The sequence below is a fragment of the Varroa destructor genome, unplaced genomic scaffold (genome assembly GCF_002443255.2).
Source record: "Varroa destructor unplaced genomic scaffold, Vdes_3.0 BEIS01000004.1, whole genome shotgun sequence".
NCBI lineage: Eukaryota > Metazoa > Arthropoda > Arachnida > Mesostigmata > Varroidae > Varroa > Varroa destructor.
Genome location: NW_019211457.1, coordinates 39,201,457 through 39,224,260, shown reverse-complemented (window position 1 = coordinate 39,224,260; position 22,804 = coordinate 39,201,457). Strand labels below are relative to the sequence as shown.

Here is a 22,804-nt window from a genome sequence, read left to right as displayed (position 1 = left end):
GCCTCGCAGTGCGAACGCTGCATATCTAAACGGATGCTCTAAGTTTTACATAGAAAACTGCCGTTGGGCATGGCCCCAGGTGGCTTGTTATCTACACAAAAGGAAGCGTACCTATATTCGGTTTTTTTTTAACTTTATGTAACACCACCGGACACACTTTCCAGAATGGCCTTTGTTTGTGCCCATGAGGTTTAAGAGATACTTGCACCTCAGTGTTGGTAAAAATTCCGTAGGGCAAAAAGTATCTACCCACTAATCGCAATAATTTTAGATACTTACACAAAGCTAGGTTATCTTATCGTATTACTACGAAACCTGACAGAGTACAACTTACATGAGCCCTTTGGAGTCGTGGTCGATTTCGAACTTAAACCACCTTACTTACCCGTCCACAAGTTTGGTAAACTGCCTATATTCAACGCTTGGAATCGAACCTACACTTTCTATTATTTTGATCCAAGGAAGAAAATGAAAAATTCAAGGTAACATTCTAATCTTTAATTTATAGCGACGTTTCGTAGTACATGAGCTTGCAATGAGCACAGCCATAGAGTTATAAGTAGCAAACGCCACATCAGATATCGAATAAAACCATACCGTTTTCAATCGGTATTCGGCGCGCTAGTGTTCCAATAGGTTTTCTAACGACATTGTTTCTACAAATGTTTTCTATTAAAACAAACCATAAACAATCAAAGTAGAATGAACTATTATATGACTTCAGTATATACGATATATTTGTTTTATTTCTGTTTCGTCGGTTGATACCAATACGTTTAGAGGCACACCAGATAACACGTTCATTTCAGCTAGCTCTGATGCCATGGAAGATTACCCTCCTTTTTCTAAAATCATTATATGTTTAGTCACATTGGCATTCCCATGTTCATAACTGCTCGCGAAGACGATACTACAATTACGTTTTAAGCTCATGTGTACAATGAACTTTACATTCTATTCTTCGCCAGTATATTTAGTAACCGCCGAAGAAGACCACACAATACGAGCAAAACTCGAACTGCCTTTAAACAACGGTTTCTGTTTTGCATAGATATCCATTAATCTATAACACAACGTAAGTAAAAGTCGTCTTATAGCCAATAACAAAGCAGGGAACTTCACGGGTTCGTCAATTGGAAAATGGTCCCAACTAAATCATTGCATCTGTCGTCTTCCACTTATTCGTATATTTGAATTATTGCTGGATCCGTTTACCTTTCAATATACAAAGCAGTTCGAAATCACTCCTCACGTTCACTTGATATCGTTCAACATACAAAGAAGTCAGTAGTACTAACTGTACAGTATATATACAACAGCATATATTCCGGTAACTGCACTATTTGCAGTCAGGGGGGGTGGAGCGATGTTGGCTTGCATGGGGTCGTGCAACCAAAAGCGAAATGTTTCCTCGAAGGGACCTCAATTTGGAGGCGATTAACTTTAGTAGCTGCTACTCTCATTTCTTCACTATCGTCTTCCTTAAACGGGCATTGGTTGCAAATTTCGGCGCCTTCGGAATGGTGGGGTTGGCTCCGATCGGATTGCGGTTGTCGCAAGTTGTTGTGAAGTTCTCCCCTGGTTTCAATGTTCTGTAGGCAATTTAAATAATTTTACTACAGTTAGATTTTACAATTTACATAATTAATCCAATTAGAATATTGAAATGAAGAAGTACCGAACAGTGCTATTGTAAAAATTTCAATTCACTCGCTTTATATAGCAAATAGTAATACTCCACATTTGCTAGTGTGAGATGACTAATGTAAACTTTATACGATTCGATAATTACATTCGACGATATACATCAGGTGGCTAGACGTAGCATTGATACCAAAGTATTACACCCATTGATTTTATTACTCTTGTTTACATGACCTAGCATCCTTCTACCCTAAAAATATCCAACTTTAGACATTGCACACTACGAGTAGGTTGATCGCTGATCTGACACCAATCGTCTGAATCCAACGTTAACTGGCTATGAACACATACAAAAACTGGCGTGCACCAGGAACCACAAACCGATATCTAGGCGGCGTTTGGTAGTGAAAATTTTTGACGAATTGCGCCATAGTCTGTCCGGCAATCGTGAGATTGCCGCTAGTGACGTTAAATGTGGTCTCATGATGAACTTTGCCGGCCGGTAGGAACGGTTTGTCGTGGAGCGGCTTTCGGGGCGGCTTTGCACTTGCCGTTGTTTGAACCGCGCTTTTCAGATCCTTTAATTTTGGGGCGGATGGCGCCGCCGGCCCGCTGTTAATCATCTGAGCTGTATAGCACAAACCGTACGCAAAAATAAATCATATAGGTTTAACGATAACGGTAATACTTTATAATTACATTTTAGCATAAACTATATTTAACACCGTTTGCATTGGACAAGCAGTTACTAACCAACTTTGCTCAGGACATGTTTGTAGTTCCGTGTAACTCGGGCAGGCTTGCATGCGATGGACTCAGATCGGGCAGGCCTGTGTGGAATGAGCTCGATGTTTTCCTTTTTCAATGAAGTCTTTCCCCGTAACGATGCAACCGTTTTAGCCACGCCACGAACCGCACTTGCCTTCGTTCTGCTGGACGTGCTTTCACGGCTTCCTATAATAGTCATTTCAAAGATCCTTGAATTTACGTTTCTCAATGAAGCCTCAGATCTCTGAGACCGATACACGAAAAAATACTTCATATATTGAAAAAAAAACGTGACTATTATGGATATGTCAGCCCATACTTACTGACGATAGACTTGAGACTTTTTCGAGGTTCTTGACTTTTTCGTGGTGCCATTCTCTGAGAGATGCTCTGCGTCATCGCTTTCGGCGGGTCGTTTCGAGAAATCGGAGGCTTTGATGTTGCAACAGTAGTCACTTTATTGTTGACGTTTGTCGCTGGCTGCGTTCTCCTCGATCTAACTGTGGCCGCCGGGCCGGCATTTTGTAGTCCCACACTTCTGCGAGGAATGAGTGCATTTGGTTTTAAAACAACAATGGTTTTTTTAACTTGTTCTCGATCCCCTTGAGGCCTGATAGACGTAGTATGAATAACAGTTGGCCGTGCAGTTTTCGTCGTTCTGATGTTCGGTTTCTTTGGTGAAACCCCTGCTTCTTCGGCGATAACGAGTGGGGTTTTGTCTTGGCCTTTCTTGATAAGATTCGCTTTACTGGTCTGGATAATTCGTGTTGACTGTTTGGGTGTTGAAGTACGAGGGCCGACTCTACGTCTAAGGCCCAGTGCTGACGGCCGTTGTTTACCTGTACTAGCAGTGTCAAGTTTGCGCGCGGCATTTCCCAGTGCCATCTTTAAAAGCGACCGATCGCGCACAGGACCAGGAGTAGATGTCCGCTTTAATAGTAAATCACCCAATGGCTTTGGGGCCTTTTTTTTTCCACCGACATCATTTACTGTATCTTTTTCTTTTAACGGAGTTTTTAATGTTGTCGAATCCTTGTTTTGTAGATCAGATTTGGCTTGTGCCTTTGTCAATTGTAAGGCCTCAACTCCGCTCTCTTTTTTAGCAATCCTACAAAAGTAAAATTACGAAAAAAAAGGATAATCCTGATATCGGAAGTAATCGAAATAAAAATTTAAAGAATCGACGGTAAAACAATTGGCAATCAAGGCGAGGCATAAAATAGAACAAATGCAAACTTCAATTGATATCAGTAAAAAAGCCGTTAACGGCGAATAGCGTCATTGGGGTTACAGCCTATGTTCTTGCCAATATAATTATTTGGCAAATATCTTTGTTTGTTTTAGGTACTACAGCATCGATTGTAAATCGACATAGCCTCAATCTAGGAAATTCTTCATCGCTTCTACCTTTTCGAGCGACGAAGTTTCGGGGAAGGTGTGGAGTTATGCGAATCGAAATATTTGTCGATCTGCGAGTTATCGTCGAATGTGTTCGGGCAACGGATGTTATCAAACACATCAGTCATCGAAGGCTGTTTAGATGAAGCTGTCGAGTATCTCGACGACGAAACCTCGCTTTCAGCAGGTTGAGGTATTGCAGCTTCGTTTGCTGTTTCTTTTCCAATACACTTCGTTAAATCACACACTAAAGTTTCTGCTGGTGTCGTTAGCTGTTGATGTTGTGCGATGGTCTCCTGCTCCATTGGGCCTTTGCTGTTCAGTAGTTCGCCCGAGAAGCTAAAGTTAACTGTAAAACGTTCGCTTAACGTCTTGCGGCTCTTGTTTCACTACAACAAGGTATAATTACTTACAAGTAATAATGAGGCATTAATATTTGCAGTTAGGCACAAAACGTACTGTACAAGGAAGAAATCTCTCTAAGAAAACAATATACACACTGTTCAAAGCAACGGCCAACACTGCTTCGTATTACCGCCGTGGTTGGTAGAAATCGACCAGACAACAGGTTGAAACATACCGTAAGCCCGATTGGCGCGAGAATCGCTTTTGTCCATCTCTTGATAGATCGATGAGTTACATAAAAAAAAAAAGAAATATTGAAATACTTGAAGTAACATAATCATCATGTATAGAACAGGAAAGACACTACTCTGCCCGCTTTTCCCGCCTCAAAAACTTGTTGCACTGAGCTTTTGATCACGGATGTTTCGCTTGAAGTTTTAACGATTCAGTGGCGCGTCGTTTGCATTAATAACTCCCAATTGTGATATTAAATAGCTCGTATGGAAAAAGTACACTATATCATAGAGTTACAGTGTAGTATTTATACGCTAGGTTACCCTTATACCAGAAGAACTGGTTGCAGATTCTATATAAATATCGTGGCCGGAACGAAGGTACTGCTCAAAATCAGGGTCATTATTCCAATCAAATACTAAAACGAACGTTTCGGTTGCGCCAAATACTGCCAAAAAATCGGATTTTTCGTAAGCTTCATTAACGAAACGGTTACACACGCTACAGAATGACGATTACTTTACAATGAATTACCAAAATGCAGTTGTATGAATACTGCTGCAGATTATCCACGAAGTGGAGGTTAAATCGTCCATGTTCTCTTGGATTCCACCGTTGCCATCAAATTTGCAGTAATGACGAGGTTCGACTGTTGGCGATTAGCGTTTAAACGGCCGGTGGGAGAGTGCTATATATCTGGAGCCAGCCGAAAGTGAGGATACATTCGTTGTCGTAATATTTTTTACGTCGTTTCAACATATATATATATATACTTTCTATAGGCTTTCAACGTCATCCTTGTGTCCATCGGGTTAAACGGGGTCTCGGAAGCGTTTAACCTAAACATTTCTACCCTGATTAGCCAGAACAGCAACAGGAACACTTCACGATCGCAAAAAATAGTTATTATTTTGCAGGTAAATGTAGTGATATAGATAGTGGCAGCCACAGTGTTTACAGCATTCATTGGTCGGACTTTAATAGGTTTGTTAAAAGCATCTATGGCACTAAGAACAAACTGGCACTTACACATAGGCGTAATGCAAAATAATACTCTGAGAGTCAAATGATTACGATATCTACAGATTAGGCTACAGAGTTGTCGAAAGCTACTAACTACTACTTCTTACCCCCGTTCGCGATAAGTACATGTAACATTAGTTACAAAACTTGATACATCTCACCTCTATGCTGTTTAGTTTTAGTATTCAGTCAGTATTTTCAGCCAGTTATCTTTTTATAATAATGATAATATATATATATATATATATATATATATATATATATATATATATACGTGTGTGTTACAAACAGCTTAGAGCACTTCCGAACAGGACCATTTTTTCTATTCGGAAAAATTTTTGAATTAATGAAACTGTGAAACGCGATCTTAGTAAAAGATGTTCAAGTTATTATTAAAAAAACAATTATCATATTGCCAAGATGTGATTTCCTTTATTTTCACACTGTTCTCGATGACATTCAAAGGTGACGACTGAAAAAATATTTTGAAATATTCACCACTTACGCGTGGTGTCGAGCTTAGACTACCTAAATTGTCCCTGGACTTACTGTAAAGTGAAGAGATTTTTCTACATCAGTATTCCTTACAAGGACAACAATAATCGGACGACATAATTATTAGCTGACCTCTGTTCGGAAGCACATTAATCCAGATGGATTGGTTATAAACTTTACGCTTGTATGAATATAACTTCTAAATTCGATTTTGTCGTCTCACAGGTATCCTATGAAGCAGCACATGCTCACATTAATGGCTTAGTACATACTACCACTGAATTCCTAAACTTTTTCTTGATATCATAGAAATGGTCGCGTTCTATTATAATTGCATATTTGAATTTTTACAAATAGAGCTTAATTAACGTGGTATGAAATATTTTCATGAGAGCCTCTTTAAGAGATAATTTCATATAGATTTTCCATTAATTTTGTTCAAGAAGATACTCAATTTGTTAGAAATGTCAAGCGATTCGGAGTTTGAAAAATATAGGAACTTTTAAACAGTTCTCCTTTTGTATTTATTTTTGAATTCATCTCATTTATTTCATATCCGAAATGAAATTGTTACAATTTACTATTAAGCGGTGATATCTGCATATTAGGTTCAGGTTTGTGCAGTCGAGAGGTCGTACATTATTTAATTATTTACTGGTATTTGAATTTCAGGTGAGAGCCCGTGCTCATTAATTTTTTAATAATTAACACGTCAAAGTTTAATTTCTTTGTTTGTTATTTAAAGCAATGAACGATGTCGAATAAACAGAACTCATAATATTGCCGTGTAGTACGCCTATGCTACGTTGTCCACTGTGTTAGCGATATACTCCGGAATCGACTCTCCATTGCGACGCCAAAACCTCAGCGTTCGCATGCGACACCTGTACATCACACTTAAATAAGGTCACTCAAATATAAGAGCCACCTGTTCAGAAATATAGTAGAAAAATTAAATGTATATATACAATCGATATGGATCAGAGCAGAGAGTAACAAATTTTAGTCACCCGTGCTAAGAAGCCTTGCCCTGTCAAGCAAATTCTGGACAAAACCCCTTTCTGGGAAAACGCAGTTTCATGTGTAGAAACATTAGGTATCCGTGTGATGCTACGCGATATGTTACAGCCTATACAACATTCTAACACATGTAACATACTAAACGACATGCAGTAACTGTATAAGTATTATTACTATTATCATGTATCGTCTGTCAATCTCTTCACATGAGTCACAAGGAAAAATATGGATAAAGGAAAAATAGTTGGATAGATTGCTAAGAACAATATTCAGCATCGAGGCTTAAAAAATTCGATACCATAATTTCTAAGTACAAATAAATTCAACACAAAGGGCCCGCTTTCTGCCTATTAATAATAATAAATAATAAATAAATTGTATTAATGTTCAAGTATCATACCTGAATACCTATCATTGATACTCCACATCGACTTTGTGCCCGACAAAAAAGTAAGTACGGTTTCATTGCCTCTATCTCGCAGGATGTACCCTGGAAACTCGTTTGCAGCTTTGAACGTGTCTGATTCGATTAAAAAGAAAAGCAACGAAAAAGCTTCACCTGTCACGCTAGAATACTCTTCCTGACCAGCCGTATCGAAAGCTCCTTACCGTCAAGCATTATTTTCTTACTAGGAGATAAGACACCTGTATCAGACAGAGAATACACACAGACACCACTCAAGCTTAATACATTTAATACTGCATTAGTCAAATATGTACATACTCGAGCGCCTACTCGTCATCAGCCTAATAAATGAATATATTTCATTTAATATAGTCTAGATAAGGGCTTGTCACAATGGTATCGGCGCTAACTGAAATCATGCACTGTATCATTGTAGTGTCGTTATACCTCTAACCGAGAGCCTTGTTTGGGTAACATTATCATATGCATGCATTTAGCACATTTGGAAAGCAACTAAAAAGCGCTCTGAACTGACAAGTTCTGATGAATGTTTCCTCTATTCTGTATTCGTAACGTTTTCTAAATGAAAGGAAGTAGAAGTTGTCTTGTCGAACGCTTATCACCATTTGGTGCTGGGAAGGTACCTAATGTTTCCAACAATAATGGTAAAAATCATGTTTTGACTTACCTTGGTCAGCTCGAAATACTCAATAGAATCACCGTACATAAATTACAGGGTGAGGACAGACTTGCCCACAGCACCACTGCTCACAATGAGAAGCTTAAGTGGGTCGGATGTTGACATGATGGCCGGCCGAGCTGTTCAAGAGCACTAACATATAACTACTTAATTTAAGTTTGCATACTTCGAACCTAAAAGCAGAAAACACAGGATCCTTTCAATTCACGAATAAAACTCGATTATTTCTTTTTGAGAGAAATGACTGGTGACCCGTTCTTTAGATAATGCTTTATAGGCGTTCCCTTAAAGCATACACAATCTTGCATTTCATCTTGCTTAACCAGTATATTAGATTCATGTTTCCTTTTTTTGATATATATATATCCATGAATCCGCAGTATGTTATATAATGTATAATTAGATTATGACGTAGACTGACATAAATGCCTGTTTTCTTTTTTTACTAAATCTATTTACTACTCGACTACTGAACTTCGATGACGATCTCAATTAAAATGCAAAATAATTTATTGTTATATTGAATAAGGCTCTTCAGTGGATAAACAAGGCTACGTGAATTATCCAGTGCGAGAAGCTTTTCTAGCCTAATTTAAGTGTGTGTTCTAAATCTAGTCCTAATGATAAGGCGTAGGCAAACATAAATGCGTTCTCTATGCTTATATCTTTGGGTGGGTAAGCAGCACGTGCCCCTAGTATACAACTAAACATGCTACCTTTAAAAGAATCAATTAAAAGACCGACTATCACACATATATGTATTTTTAGCGTTAACTCCGCTAGTTTTTGACATTGCTATAGTCTACTAGGCCACTATTACACTCATGCACGGAGCAAACTGCTAATTCATCGAGTCCTTGAAGTGAGATGCTTTAATTTTTTTAATTTAAGATTTAATGTATTGAACAATATTAAATTGTTATGGTTGAATAATAAAACGACGCTATTGTTGAGATCGTCATTCTTCGGTTATTGCTGAGATTATTGCCAACGATTAATAATATTCAATCCCATTCGAATCGCGCATCCAGTCCTCCATTCCGTACAGACAAATCGGCGGTTCGTCCACTTTGCCTTGCGCGCAATGCGTTGATCCGTGCAAACAAATGAGAAGGGGTTGGCGACATCGGCGTCGCAGACAAAAAGCACATTTTGACCATCTGTTTATTTATCTATCGTTCAACTCTGACGGCTGCTGTCTGCGCGTGGTACGCTGATACCGGATGTTTTGGACGCAGTGAAAGAAGAAGAAGTTTAATTGTCGTTGCCGCCAAGCGACAATTGAGTGAATGACAACAAACGCTCGTTGTCTGTCGGTTATGTTGATCCGTATATGACTGTTCTGTTTTCGCGCCCATTCGGTTCCCGTCGGGCGCTGAACGACTATGGCGACAACTCGCCAACTCGGCTAACATTGAATGATCGCAGCGGCCGCTTCACTGCTAACTGAGCATCTTCGTCGTTGGCTCTGCTATATTTTGTTCCGTGATATTTTGTTTTGTTCGTGTGTGATACGCAGTTAATGATGTTGACTGATGCAACAGCGGCGGCGGCGGCGGCGACGACGACGACGGCGGCGGCAGTAGCTATTTTATATCACTAAAGGCAACTACTGCTACTGAGACGGCGAGCGAGTAGTAACAAGTGGTGACTCAGTCAGTTGTCTCTGCTCCCCCGTGGCAATTCGTGTAGATTATGATGATTCCCAATATGGTTGCTGGTGTCATTGCGTCAGGTGTTATCATCGGTTTTTACATTTTGAGATGCGACAACAACCGAGCGTAAACGAGGTCGTGTGGACGGTACCCAATATAGACACGCAGCACGGTGAAAAGGTGGCGGCGGCGACGGCGGCGTGTGTGTTTACCTTACTGCCCTGCCTACGCTGCTCTGATTAATGGACAGATACTGTAGGGTTAACGGCAAGAGGTCGATCGCTTGTTGGTCCTACGCTTGTTTGCTTTCCGCCGCGAAGGGTTACAACGCAAAGACTGATCGAAAGCGAATGACTGAGAGCAATAGTAGGCAACGAGTAAACAAGACATTGACGGACCCACTGGTCAACCGAGCAGCTGCGGTTCGCTGCTTTATCCAATCAAACAAAAAATCTCACCAATATTGATATATGCTTTGTTCAAAGTAGGCACAGTATCAACGAGTGATCTGACAAACGACAGTGGAAGAAACTAACAAGGTTCTGAACGAATGTGACATACGCTTTTATAGGACAAAAACACGTGTCGAGCCTGCTTGACTGAAAGAAAAAGTTATTGTGTGGAGCTTCATGACATCAGTTTCCATAGAAGCATATCGCCGAACTAAATCAACAAGAAGACACATTAACAAAGCGGAGTCGGCATTCAGTTGATCGGCCACCGAACGGCTCCAACGCCTCAGACTTGCCAGTCAGACCAACAGGCAGACCTACAGGCAAGTAGAAACTACTGTGCGCAGGCATATACAATGGCGACTGCCGGACCTATCGGTATTCCTTCAGGGGAAATTTTATTCGACCAGAATAATGTACGCAGCAAGCACGAGGGGTCACACCGTACCCGAGTGTACAATGGATACCTTCAAATTCAGCGAACGGCAAACGGGCAAGCCATCATTTGGAAGCCGAAAGATACTGTTGCCGTTGCTCGCAATGGGGCTGAAGCATCAGGACCAGTCCACTACAACGGTTCGGGATACAATGACAGCGTTGTCATTGGACTAGAAAAGGGCGAAGATGAAGTGCATATCGAAGAACAGCCACAGGGGTTTTTCTTTTATCTGCAGGATATGCGATCGTACCACCTTTCGCAACGGAAAAACTCTATTGAAATGATGGTGATGCTGTGTGACGGAGCTCGTCTGCCGACATTAGTCTTTGACGTTGGCAAGCAACAATTATTTCTTGCACAGCTCGAGAGTGAAATTCAAACGCGCGTTTCGGCCAAAGATAAACGGCTCCATATCGTTGTACAGGAAGACGCAGACGCATTGCAAAAATCCTTCGATTCGCTAGACCTGTTTCAGCTGGACGGGGGTAATCGGACCTTGGTGAGCCGGTTTGTCAGGGATCCGCTGCCGACTTTTGCGGACGGCCTCGCAAAGGTAACGCACTTTTTCACCCAGGGACAGTATCAGTACACTAGCCGACACATATCGGAAGCTATGCTCGACTTAAAACCCGAAAGCGTCGGAACATTTAGGGAATCCTTCACGATCGACGCTGATCAGGAGCCGGGCTTTAATATTGTTGAACCAATACCAAAGCTGCCGCCACGTATAAATGTAACCCGCAGCGCCTCACTAGGCCTCGACGAATGGGCAACCTATTTCGACATAGCAGGTCGCATCTTCGATCCAAACAATTTGCGTGAACGAATATTTCGAGGTGGATGCAGTCCAGAAATTCGACCCGAAGCATGGAAGTTCCTATTAGGTGTGTACGATTTCTCCAAGACTGCCAAGGAACGTGAGGCCGAGCATGGGAAACTCACTGAGAGGTACTACAGAATGAAGCTGCAGTGGAAGTCGATGTCACCTGAGCAGGAAGCACGCTTTGCGGCGTTCACTTTACGTAAAAACCTCGTTGAGAAAGACGTCAACCGGACAGATCGAAGTGTGGACATTTTCGCTAGGGATGGGAATGAATACCTGTCCATGCTAAGTGATGTCCTCATGACTTACATTATGTATGACTTCGATCTGGGATATGTTCAAGGTACGTAGTGACCAAGGTTGTAGAAATTGTCTAAGATCGTTATAATCTCAAGATATAGATTGAAGTTTGTTTCGGTGACATATTGGCTCTCGTTAAACGCAAATGCATGTTGTGCCTTAACTGATGTATTTTATTCTAGCCACAGAATAGATTTCCTTTGGCAGTTACTCTTATCAACTCTAATGTCCATGCAGCAATATAAAGCATCGCTAAAATAAATATAAAGTGCTTGTGGTCTAACATATGTGTATCCATAAGCATTCTAGAATAAAGCTTTTCAATTTTTTTTTTCGAAAAAGAATTTCAAATAATACGTTTGATATTCAGAGCACCTTTAACCACTCGCCATCAGCAAACAGCTACATTAGGTGATACAAGCACCGTTTGTTAGACTAGTTTATCCGATTGTGATCCGGTGTGTTATATGTAACTGTTAGTACGGCGTGCATATAAAGCATACGTAGTCCCAGTCATATCTGGACATGAGAGGTAAGAATGCAGTCGCATTTGTTTGTATATTCTTCAATAAAACTAAGACATAGTGACCGTGAGAAGAGATAAATACTATTACTTTCAGTTATAACAAATAAAACCAGGATTTGGCAATAAGGACGTTGTGGATCAATTAGACAGACCACAAGCGGGTTCGCAAAAAATGTGGGTTAAAACAAACACGTACGTTGAACTTAACTCTGTGTTGTCTAATCATGAGTTGCAATCGCATGTTTCTAGAACTGACAGGACAAAACGCGCGATGATTAGAAGAGGACTATGTGATTCCGTTGATTCAAAATTCATTTCTTTGGTTAGCTGTCGCGCGCTCGGTGGTTACAAGCTGAGCGCAAGTGCATCAGAACTTTTCCACGAACACTGATAGCCTTTTAGCGAACAGTCTGACTGTGCTCTCATGAATTACTTTTATTGACTAGCTAATTCTGCTGAGGCCAGAATTAGCATATCAAATATACTGATGATGATAACTTATTGTGTTTCGAATATACTTATATAATTCTCAGATCATCACGGAAAATATGAGAATTGATGGAATTATTCCTTTAACGGATGTTTAATGTTAAAGTATCTGTTTTCCACCATCGCGGCGGAATATCAGGAGCATTTTTCCAATATTAAAGTTCTTAAAAATAGAAGATAATGCGGAATTAGGTTGAATTATTTCATATACAATTGCTTAGCAGCGTGAAAGACCTAATTTCTACTTCTGTCTTTGGAAATGATGTAACCGAATGACAAAAATTGTTTGTGTTACTATAATCGGTTGTAGTTTGACCTATCGCGAGACCTAATATAATAAATAGTCAGCAGTGTACATAAATAGAGGTCAACGTTAGTTCCCACTTTGTATTTCTATGTACAGACATCTTTATGTTATTTCCTATTTCACTTATTGTATAAACTCTTAAAAATAGATGGATGGTCTGATTAGGAAGATTAGGGAAGAAACACCAACGTACTATTTCTCTTCTGTATAAATGAAGTCTATAATTATATACACAGGATCCGTCAAATATTAGACGTATCGTACATGTTACGCGAAGAGATTTACTAATGCCAAGGTGGAAAGAATCAGCAGTGAATACGACCGCTGAAATCTTGCGATATTTGGTAATCGAGATCCTTCATTTGGGTTATCATCAAGCATTGTTGGCGACCAAGCCGAACTATCGTGGTAAACAGTGGGTTAATGGATGTTATATTGGATGCCAATATTAAGCGGCTTTTTGATGGTACAAATGAATCGTGATCTTTGTGAAAAAGTAATTATACCAGGTACTCGATCTTCATTAACTAATGATTCACATTATTAATACGGATATCTACTTAAAATCGTTTCTAAAGTCAATTGTGTAAATCTTTCTCTAGTTACTGACTGGACAGACAACACCTGACTGAAATATACATACCGTTATATTGCCTTGTGTTGTATTGTATTATTGCCTTCAATTATAAGGGCACGTTTTATTTTAAAAGTAGATTCCGATTTGAGTAGGCGAAACTAGGCTGCCTCTACGACATATACAACATGTTCTCGTTATGTAAGACCTAAATGTGCTAATGAACTTGACCAGTTCACAGCTTGATGTAGATTACACAAAAGTAAAAAAATATGGCCGATATTTGATAGGGTCATTAATTTGCTTTTTAAGGCAATGAAAATAACCGATGGAGAAGCCGAGTCTAATAGTGTCTTAAATTCACAAACATTTTGCGGAGTCGATCACCAGTAATTTGATTCTTAGAGAAGTCTAAGGATTTTATAAAACGTAAATGTATGAAGGTGGTTTTCTGCTACGGGGGGATGTTATAGTTATTATAGACAAAGTCACAACATCGCAATACGGAGGCGCAACTGGCGAGCCAAGGTATAAGACAAACAGTAGTTGAAGTAAAATAAATCAGTTCTGGTAGCATCAAGAAATTCGGCATGCTGAAACCTTAGGACAAAGAAAGGAACTTGTTAAGCTTTATTCATTGTAATAAAAATGTTTCGCACTTTAAAAGATCTTTGTTTGAAAGTTTAGCGAATGCATAAAAAATAGAAAATAGTATACGATTGTACAGTAAGTTGACACAAGTTGCCTCACGAGAGTAAACGATACAATGGTAAGCCCAATTTTCGTATACAGAAAATCTGACAATAAAGATTTCCTAGTTTCCTCTTGGGAACCTACGGATCAAGAAAGACCGAGAGAAAAGTCACCAACGGTAGCTGTCTATATTATTGATCTTGGTTAATAATTTGTTGGTAAGGCCAAATCGTAAGCACAGCGATTTCTTCAATAACAATATTTTAATTGAATCTTTCGAGTGATCATAATAATCGTTTATTATTACTTGATGTTAATTTCAGGTATGAGCGATTTGTTGTCGCCGATCCTGTCTGTAATGCAGAACGAGCCCGACGCGTTCTGGTGTTTCTCCAAATTTGTCTCGATGATTCGGTACAATTTTATTGACCACGGTCGCATGGAAGAGAAAGAGCAGCAGCAATTAGGTAAACACATTTCCCGCTTGACCTCCGGAAAAACGGATTTTGCATATATTTATACTTTCTCTTTTAATCTTGGTAACCTTCGAAGGGCTGAATGGATAGATTAGCTTTATCATATTTTTACGTACTTACGTACGTAGGAGATAATGAGATTAAATTTATAATAGATGTCTTTTGTCTCTCATGTTTATTCTTGCACACTTATTTTGTCGCTTTTCTAATTTTCCATGACCTACTAACTTATTACGAATTTCAACAGGTATTAAACGCCAACTTATACAGCTGCACCAACTACTCTCAGTAGCAACGCCTTCGTTCACGGAGTATCTTGATAATCATGAATCCGGAAATCTTTATTTCTGTTTCCGGTGGCTATTGATTTGGTTCAAGAGGGAGTTCAACTTCGAGGATACGAAACGACTTTGGGAGGTAAGAACATAAAACAGCGTGTCATCGTTACGGTTCATTAGGTGGCTGCCGCTAGCCCTTATGAGCTAATTAAGTATCGGAAAGATTGCTCGCGATTTATTTCGTCACTACTGCATTTGTGTCCATACACTTCTTTCCATTTATCATAATTAAAGCTAGTTTCCTATAGCCTTGAGTCAGTTTTTATATATGAGACTAAGCAGTGTAAGTTAATAGCCTATGATCTAGACATGTTTTTGGGCTAAGTTTTTACTGTAGTATGACTTACTTATTATTTATTCATTACTTATATTTAGTCACCGTTAACATGTTTAGCCTTTAATGAAGGCTAAGTGATTGAAGGCTAATGAATTTGCCTACTTGTATCTTATTGTGTTGTTCGTTAACTCTATAGGTGCTATGGACACATCTGCCCTGCGAAAACTTCCATTTGCTTTTCTGCGTAGCCATCCTTGAAGAGGAGCAAATCCGAATCATGGAGAACAACTTTGGACTAAACGAAATACTCAAACATATCAATGATATGTGTTTCAAAATCACGCTCGAAGACAATCTTATACGAGCCGAACAACTTTATTTCCAACTACTGGGAGTGCCGAAAGCAGCTAAGAATCTTGGCTTTAAAGAACTTGGGGAAGAGGTAAAGCAAGTCATTTAAAGGCTTATTGACAAGCGGATCTCCCGGAAAGACTAGTTTACATGAGAACAAATAATACCAGCGAATGTGTAGCGAAAATCATATTTAATGTGATTAAGAGCGACAACACCCTGTCTTGAGTAACACTGGCGACACTTATAAGACAGACCATAAGATCGTCGTTCTGCTTAAACAAAGGAAAGCTGTTGCGAAGTGGGCTTATCCCTGGGCGCAGGCTTTTATTAAGCACAATAATATAGGACTTTCTGAAAATATAAATGTGTAAAGTAAAAAACCTTTTATGTCGTATTAGGTATCAAGAAGGTCAATTTACTCTGTTCGATTTACTAAAAGAACGCGATGGACGAAATTTGTATGGCCAGATTCGTTAGGAAGGACAATACAAAATGTCGCCTGGTAAATTTATTAATCTTCGATTGCTTTGCCCAGAAAAATTGTGACTTGAATTTTGAATTTTAATAAAGTGTCAATACCGCCTATAAACTAGCCTATACTTAGGGGTTGCAGTAATTAAAATCATTATTTCTAACCATCTGCTAGTCGTCATTGACTAAATCAACAGCGGTGACTTTACTTATTCCAGATCACCTTTAATTATTAACCTCTACATAATAACAATTCTTAGAACACCTGAATCGGCTAATCGCCTGCTATTCAAATTTATCATAATATGTCGAAAGAACCAGAAGACACCAGGAATCGTGTATTTTGGTCTCTGTTGGCTTAGGAACAGCGCAGCTAAGATAAAAAAAAAAAAGGAATATGAATGATTCGCTCTGTATGTTACCTGTTCCCCTTGGGCAAGCTTTAAAGACCTTGCGGTCTCTCTTCTGTAATCAACTAGTTGTTTACTATCCGAGGTTCTCATCTACCTCGGACACCCGGCCAGGGTGTGGTACAGCTTCAGATCCTTAGACTCAGTAAACTACTTTTAAATAATCCTCATAGAGTCCTCGCTGTGCACGACGTCAATATCCTGGGAAGCTTCTTCGGTCTTTTGACTCCAGGAAAGTATGTCTAGCTGTCAAAAATTAATGTTCTTTATATGCAACATATATTAAAGCCTGAACTCGAAATGAAATTCTATTAATTACACAGTGGAATTACAACAAAATGATGAGCGCGTTTTCGGATAGTACAAGTAGAAATAAATATTCACTGGACGAAAGGCTAGAAGGAAACAAGTTGAAAAGACACCATTACTTTCTGAAGGTATGTGAGCAACATGTCGGTCTAGTCCGGCCGTTTGAAAGTCTGTTAAAGGCTTTGAACATGGTTTAGTCCCGTAGACCAAAGTGACCACGACCATGTATAATCATTTAAACTCTAAAAGTTACATCAATTTTTCCTAAAGAATAGTTTTCTTATTGCCATCGATGATGATGATAAGCATAGATGAGGCATTACATGCTGGGAGGTAAGCTTCAAACGGATTCTATTTCTGCAAAAAAAAATTACGACAGCTAAACGTGTTGTAATAATGGACCGACCTATACGGATATAACCGTATATATTTTATATATATATATGATGCATAGATAGAGAGATATAATAACCAGCAAGAATCTGTTCCGGGATCGACAATAAGTAATAAACGATGTTTTTCGTCCCCTGAGTTAATACATGTATGCACTATCTGTTTATTAATTTTTGCCTAAAATTATTTAGCATAAAATCACAGTTACAAATAATAGTATAGAACAACTATATATAAAAGCTTTGTTCTTAGATCAAACCTTCCACTGTGTATGCTTTTACTATTTTATTATCACGTATTAAGACCTAAAACGTTCAGATTTATTTTATTTATTTATTTAGCTTTAAGGTGCCTTTCTTAGCAGAATTTTGCTCAAGCCTTGAATTCAATTGCCCATGTCGCTAATAACGCAAACATTAAACAGTTTCTTAATAATTTAGTGTATTTAACCAGAAGAAACAAAAGGAAGCAGAAGCCACCAATACACTTAAATTTGTCGTTTGGTTTTATTATATCCTTTACTTAATAATGTAGATTTTGGATCGATTTCACTTTGACGCAACGTTTGAGCTTCTATAAAAGACTTCAACTTGTTCTAGGCTCCGCGCGATGACGCTTTATCAATGCTACTGCCTAGAATTATATGACTACTTATGCATGTACGAGTATGCCACACACCTTCGTGCCATAGTTATACCCGCCGTGTTAATATTGATAAGCCTTGAGTGTAACTACAGCAGGATATACCTCGATTAAGAAATGTAAACCTATATTTGTATTCGGTATATATTTAGAAACGACTGAAGTAGATCTTATTCGTTAGCGAGACTTTTTTTACATACTATTTAAGCACACTATCTCCATAGTCATTAGGTTTCCTATGAACTAACTTCATTCTATTAGAAAAAAACTTTTAAGGTTTCGTTAAAAGTTTATCAAACAACAGATAAACGTTTCGAGATTTGCGCCGAAAATTGCTTTAGCATCTCGTTATCAGACTAATCAATTGTAAAATGCTAAAGAAATCCAAGTATACTTTTTCCTTCATCCTCAGTTTTCCTTAAATCATTGAAGGGCGCATGCTACAGATACTCTGCTTGAATTATCTACAAGGTGTTTAATGAAATAATCTATACGGAGCTAATATACAGAGATATTTTTTATGATAATAATAAGAATAAAAAATATATTTTTTTGGATAATCTGATATCAGTTACATAATTTTCGCATCTTCATGTCGAATTTCATTGACAAATTTATCGGTAAGCGAAAAATACCATTTATTTAGTGAAAAAGAAGATATCTTTTCAAGTGTTTGTAAAATTGTAGTTTCCTGTTGAGTTATAACGAGCTAAGTGTCAACTCACTCAGCGCAACCTCACAGTGCAAACCCTTTTTTCAGCATTCACTTTCCATAATTTATTTTTCGCTTATATTAGCATGATGCTATTCGAGCTACGCGCCATGTCTTTTGACTTGCCATAACGCTTGTAAGTATTATCTGCATGAGCGCTATACGCCGAGAACAGAATATATCTTATTAAAACACCGAAGAGCATGTAGTGCAAATATTTTATGCAGATTGTACACAAAGACAACAAAATTTAGGACCTACATTCATAGTGAGTCACCTGAGATGCTGAACCTACTGTTGTGGCTACTATTTAGATACCTAACCTAACCCAGAAATAGAAGCGATTCTGTCTGCAGTAGGCCAATCAGTAAACTACTGAGAATTGAAGAAGGCTTTGTGATTTCATGATTCACATTCATCAGCTGGGGATGAGAATATTGCCAGTGAATATTCTGTTAAATATGAGAGATTATCAACTGATGGTGCTCTAATCGGGTTTCCAATCATGGTAACGGTAATGAAATTCTCATCGTACAAAATTTCAGCTTTGAATTACGTCAGATGTGTCAATACTGTTTGGGTCCGCATAAGGTGTCTGCGCGGCTATTTGATGGCACAAGTTTGATGAAGGTGGTATTCAACATAAAAAAACAGTATAATTTATTAGATCTGATTTCAAGCGTAGTGCACGGCCCAACTTCGTTTTAGGACAGTGAACCACGCATTGTTTTTCGAGGTTAGATTGACACGCTCATGTCTGAGTATATTTGAGCCCAATACCGTGAGGACAACGGGTCTACGTTTATGGTCAATAATAGCTAAGAGTTGGGCTTTGATTTTATATACTAAATGCCCGAGTTGCTGCTTCCGACCGCTGTTATGCAAAGTGTGTCACTTCGCAGCAATTATTGGGTTTTACGTTTTGGTGTTGATGGCAGCATAATTGATTCAGGTAGCCTGTGAGAGGAGTATTTTATGGAAGACGTTCTCTGGAAATTTGACCAGAAGGGTGGAAAGTTTTATTAGGAGTCAACGTTTATGACAAGACCACTGACACAAGTGTAAAAAAGAAACAAAGGGGACGCCAATGGGGAAGTCGATATTTTAGAAGCAGAAGTCGCGATTTTTCCCTTATGTGTCGAGTAGAGGATCTGTCAGGCTGACTCTACTATAAACGACTTTGACAACGACGAACAAGAACATGAGTCGATGTTCGATATACATCATGTACGACTTAGACATTGGATACGTTTTAGTTGATTTCAACTATAATAAGTAAGTGACTTGCTTGCACAGTGCCATATACCTGCTCTAACGTTTTTTTTAACGAAAAGTAACATCATCTACGTAAGTGTAGGTGTATCAGTTGGATGGACATCAATCACTTTAAGTCGAGTGAAATAGATAAAAATATGTAGCGAACTTCATCGATAGAAGATGTTATATCCTATTGTTTATCCTATCATACTACACATGTTAGAATATGGCCAGTGCTTGACATATATTTGACGCACATTTTTCTATAATTGAACATAATCATCTTCTATACTTTTGTTTCAGTACTCATCGTATTAGTGATGAATGCTGAGATTGAATTTTTTTCGGTGTTTCGTTAACTTCGTCCAGTCGGACCGAACTCGATTTAATGCACAGCCAGAATCGGGGATTTATGGCGGTATAATCCTTACCACCTGGGAATTTCGCGGGCACTGTTCGCAAATTTATGTGAATTTTTATCCGTTATTGCGAGTCGGTACATGCGTTCAACTCGTACATGAACTATACAAAAACTATTTTCAAATACCTTCTCTAAAGTATACAGTATATGACTCATATTGAGTTTTATTGGTACGCATTATTTTTAGTGGCAGCGCCGTTGAGGTCTATCGATCGACAAAAAAAAAACTGTGGTATTCAGTTATTCTAGCTCCTGTTTTTTTTGCTATGTCTTTAGCAAGCGACCTGGCTCATCAACCCTTCTAGCTGCATATGCTCTTAGCGGTTGCAATACCATTGTACGGAGACAATTTCAATGACACTCATCTACTTCACAGCTCTTCGTTCAGCGTATGGTGGCTGCAAAGTTAGTTCAGGCATGAGTTTCACATCGTATAAGTCATGTGTTTTTGAAAGGTAATGTAAAGAGCATATTAGTACACTCCTTAAGGTTAAAGAGTTCGTAAAGGATCCAAAGTGAATACCATAAAATTATACGGAAAATGTAAAAAATAAGCAAACCTATTAACATTACATTGCATGTAGATTGCCTACTGCATTATGTCGGCCGCTCTTCATGTTGCTCAACATTCTAAAGAGAACACTAATGATGCGATGATTAAACTATGATGAAACGATGCGGACAAATCTCATGATTTAGAACAAACAACTTTCAAAGTACTATTAAATTTGGATTTTTCAAGATATAAATTTACAAAGTGCACTTTCCAATCTAAATCGTAACTTCGCGTCTTCGCACTGTTCGCCTTTGCGTTGTTACAGCTACTGTGGACTCGTTTTTCTGGCAGAAGCTTCCCTTCACTCCTTTCCGTTGTTATTTACGAAAAATAAGCAATGATAAGTATTAGTAGCAGGAAACTGCAAGTAAGCTAGATTTATAGACTTATTAATGACATGTTTCTCAGTATATAGAACTCGAAGCCAATTTTGTAAGAGCTGAGAAGCTTAATTTTCAGCTGTTAACGGTATTTGAAGTCGTCAAGGTTTTTAAAGACGCTAAACCCCACTGAGAATACGGTTTTCTAAATTTAGTAAGAAGGCGGGCTGTTTCTGCCCTGAATAACTGTATAATCATTTCGCTTACAATAATTTTAAGCGTTTTCATACTAGCACACATACTAGAGCAATTAACCAATATATATGCTTTCAACGCCTACCTCGAAGCAAGGTGTATTGAAACTAGCAAGCTTACAAATTTTTAAAACTAAAATTAAACATTTTTCTTGGGTCGAATGCACCTGGCTTTGTTGAATTGTTATGTGTATAAACCGTACCGCAAGCTCAAATACACTCAAAGCTAGAGATAATTTTACTTACTAAATATTTATTGAACCCTACTTTGAATCATAATCGAAAGTGTATGTAACCTAATAAATAAATCGAAGCACGGTTGCGTATTCGGCAACGTCTCAATGTCATTCGTTAAATTTGTCCCTGATGCATAATAAAGTTTCTGTGGTCCTTCTGTATTAAACTTTTTTTTGTATTGATACGATAATACATTAATTTACTCGATGTATGTAGACCTCAGAGTAAAGTGGCTTTAATGTCAACGTCTGTTGACGGTTTTCTTTTTCTCCCGTTATAGCCATATTTAGCGTAAGTTGAAAATCGCCAGATATTTTTTTTAACGGTTGATCAAGTTACTTAATTCAAGGCTATTTGTTTAATTCTTCTCAGAGTTTGAATAGCTTTTCTGTGACATTCACATAGAATATTTTAACTAAAATAAAACAGCGCAAACTTACCTGGGGGAACTGATATTTTTATGAGACACGACGACGAAAAGCGCCTAATCGTCCCCATTTTTAATATTGTTGACGGATACCTGTTCAGTACCGTATTTCTACAAAAAACGTCCAAGGGTTTCAACACGCCCGTAAAACATGCCGTCTCAATATGAATCTTTTCCGCTGATCTCATAGTCTGAACGATCTTCGTCCTATCTCCCTGTGCCTAGTAAACATCGACAAGCGCTGCTCATATATTGAATAGCTGTCTTTAGTCAGCTCAAATGTTCGTCGGCACCAATCGTCGTGATACCTAAAAACTTTTTTTTTATCAAAGATGTAATGATCAATCACTAGCAATATAGCTAATAGTCTGCATTTTGGCGTGTCTAATGTTTATGGGTCTTTCGCAATATACTGATACAACTGGCGTATTCCGTAAGTCGAGCAATATGACTTCCATCCAAATCTCTTTAATGTTTAACACATTCTGACGCAGCTCGAATATATTGGACCGATCCTGGTGTCGGTCTGCGACCGTAAAACTAGTCTCAGAACGACCCGAAATAGCCAAACATTCTTAGGATTATATTGGTCAAAGATAGCGAGTGTTTCCATTAAAAACCCCCTCTCCCCTTTATTGCCCCTACACTATTAGATCTAC

General features: G+C 38.6%; 2 protein-coding genes and 1 long non-coding RNA gene across 6 annotated transcripts; 1 reads left to right on the top strand and 2 right to left on the bottom strand.

The window, feature by feature from the left end:
- Positions 1-710: 710 nt before the first annotated feature.
- On the bottom strand, positions 711-5,050 carry LOC111250145 (uncharacterized). The gene is made up of 6 exons (XM_086987232.1): positions 4,924-5,050; positions 3,820-4,429; positions 2,736-3,520; positions 2,398-2,598; positions 2,026-2,272; positions 711-1,592 (listed from the first exon to the last, which is right to left on the bottom strand). Exons 2-6 carry the CDS (start codon positions 4,113-4,115, stop codon positions 1,460-1,462), a joined length of 1,662 nt encoding a protein of 553 aa, XP_086843358.1. The 5' UTR covers positions 4,116-4,429; positions 4,924-5,050; the 3' UTR covers positions 711-1,459.
- Positions 5,051-6,423: 1,373 nt separating this feature from the next.
- Positions 6,424-22,743, bottom strand: LOC111249525 (uncharacterized). 4 transcript variants are annotated; one of them, XR_015326929.1, is made up of 4 exons: positions 22,159-22,743; positions 8,022-8,206; positions 7,328-7,572; positions 6,424-6,835 (listed from the first exon to the last, which is right to left on the bottom strand). It is a non-coding gene; the product is annotated as an uncharacterized LOC111249525 (long non-coding RNA). The 4 variants fall into 4 exon arrangements; XR_015326928.1 differs by lacking the exon at positions 22,159-22,743 and adding an exon at positions 9,080-9,180; XR_015326927.1 differs by lacking the exon at positions 22,159-22,743 and adding an exon at positions 8,750-9,172.
- On the top strand, positions 9,660-17,470 carry Tbc1d15-17 (TBC1 domain family member 15/17). The gene is made up of 4 exons (XM_022803510.2): positions 9,660-11,745; positions 14,615-14,758; positions 15,015-15,184; positions 15,579-17,470. The coding sequence occupies exons 1-4, from the start codon at positions 10,497-10,499 to the stop codon at positions 15,840-15,842; spliced, it is 1,827 nt and encodes a 608-aa protein (XP_022659245.1). The 5' UTR covers positions 9,660-10,496; the 3' UTR covers positions 15,843-17,470.
- Positions 22,744-22,804: the final 61 nt, after the last annotated feature.

Bases quoted from the DNA above. Each gene is read 5' to 3' on its own strand.
- LOC111250145 (XM_086987232.1), bottom strand. From the start codon at position 4,115: ATGGAGCAGGAGACCATCGCACAACATCAACAGCTAACGACACCAGCA. The intron at 2,599-2,735 runs GTAAGTATGGGC...TGACTATTATAG, and splicing joins AAGTCTCAAGTCTATCGTCA to GAAGCCGTGAAAGCACGTCC. The intron at 2,273-2,397 runs GTTAGTAACTGC...TGTGCTATACAG, and splicing joins ACATGTCCTGAGCAAAGTTG to CTCAGATGATTAACAGCGGG.
- Tbc1d15-17 (XM_022803510.2), top strand. From the start codon at position 10,497: ATGGCGACTGCCGGACCTATCGGTATTCCTTCAGGGGAAATTTTATTC. The intron at 14,759-15,014 runs GTAAACACATTT...GAATTTCAACAG, and splicing joins GAAAGAGCAGCAGCAATTAG to GTATTAAACGCCAACTTATA. The intron at 15,185-15,578 runs GTAAGAACATAA...TTAACTCTATAG, and splicing joins ATACGAAACGACTTTGGGAG to GTGCTATGGACACATCTGCC.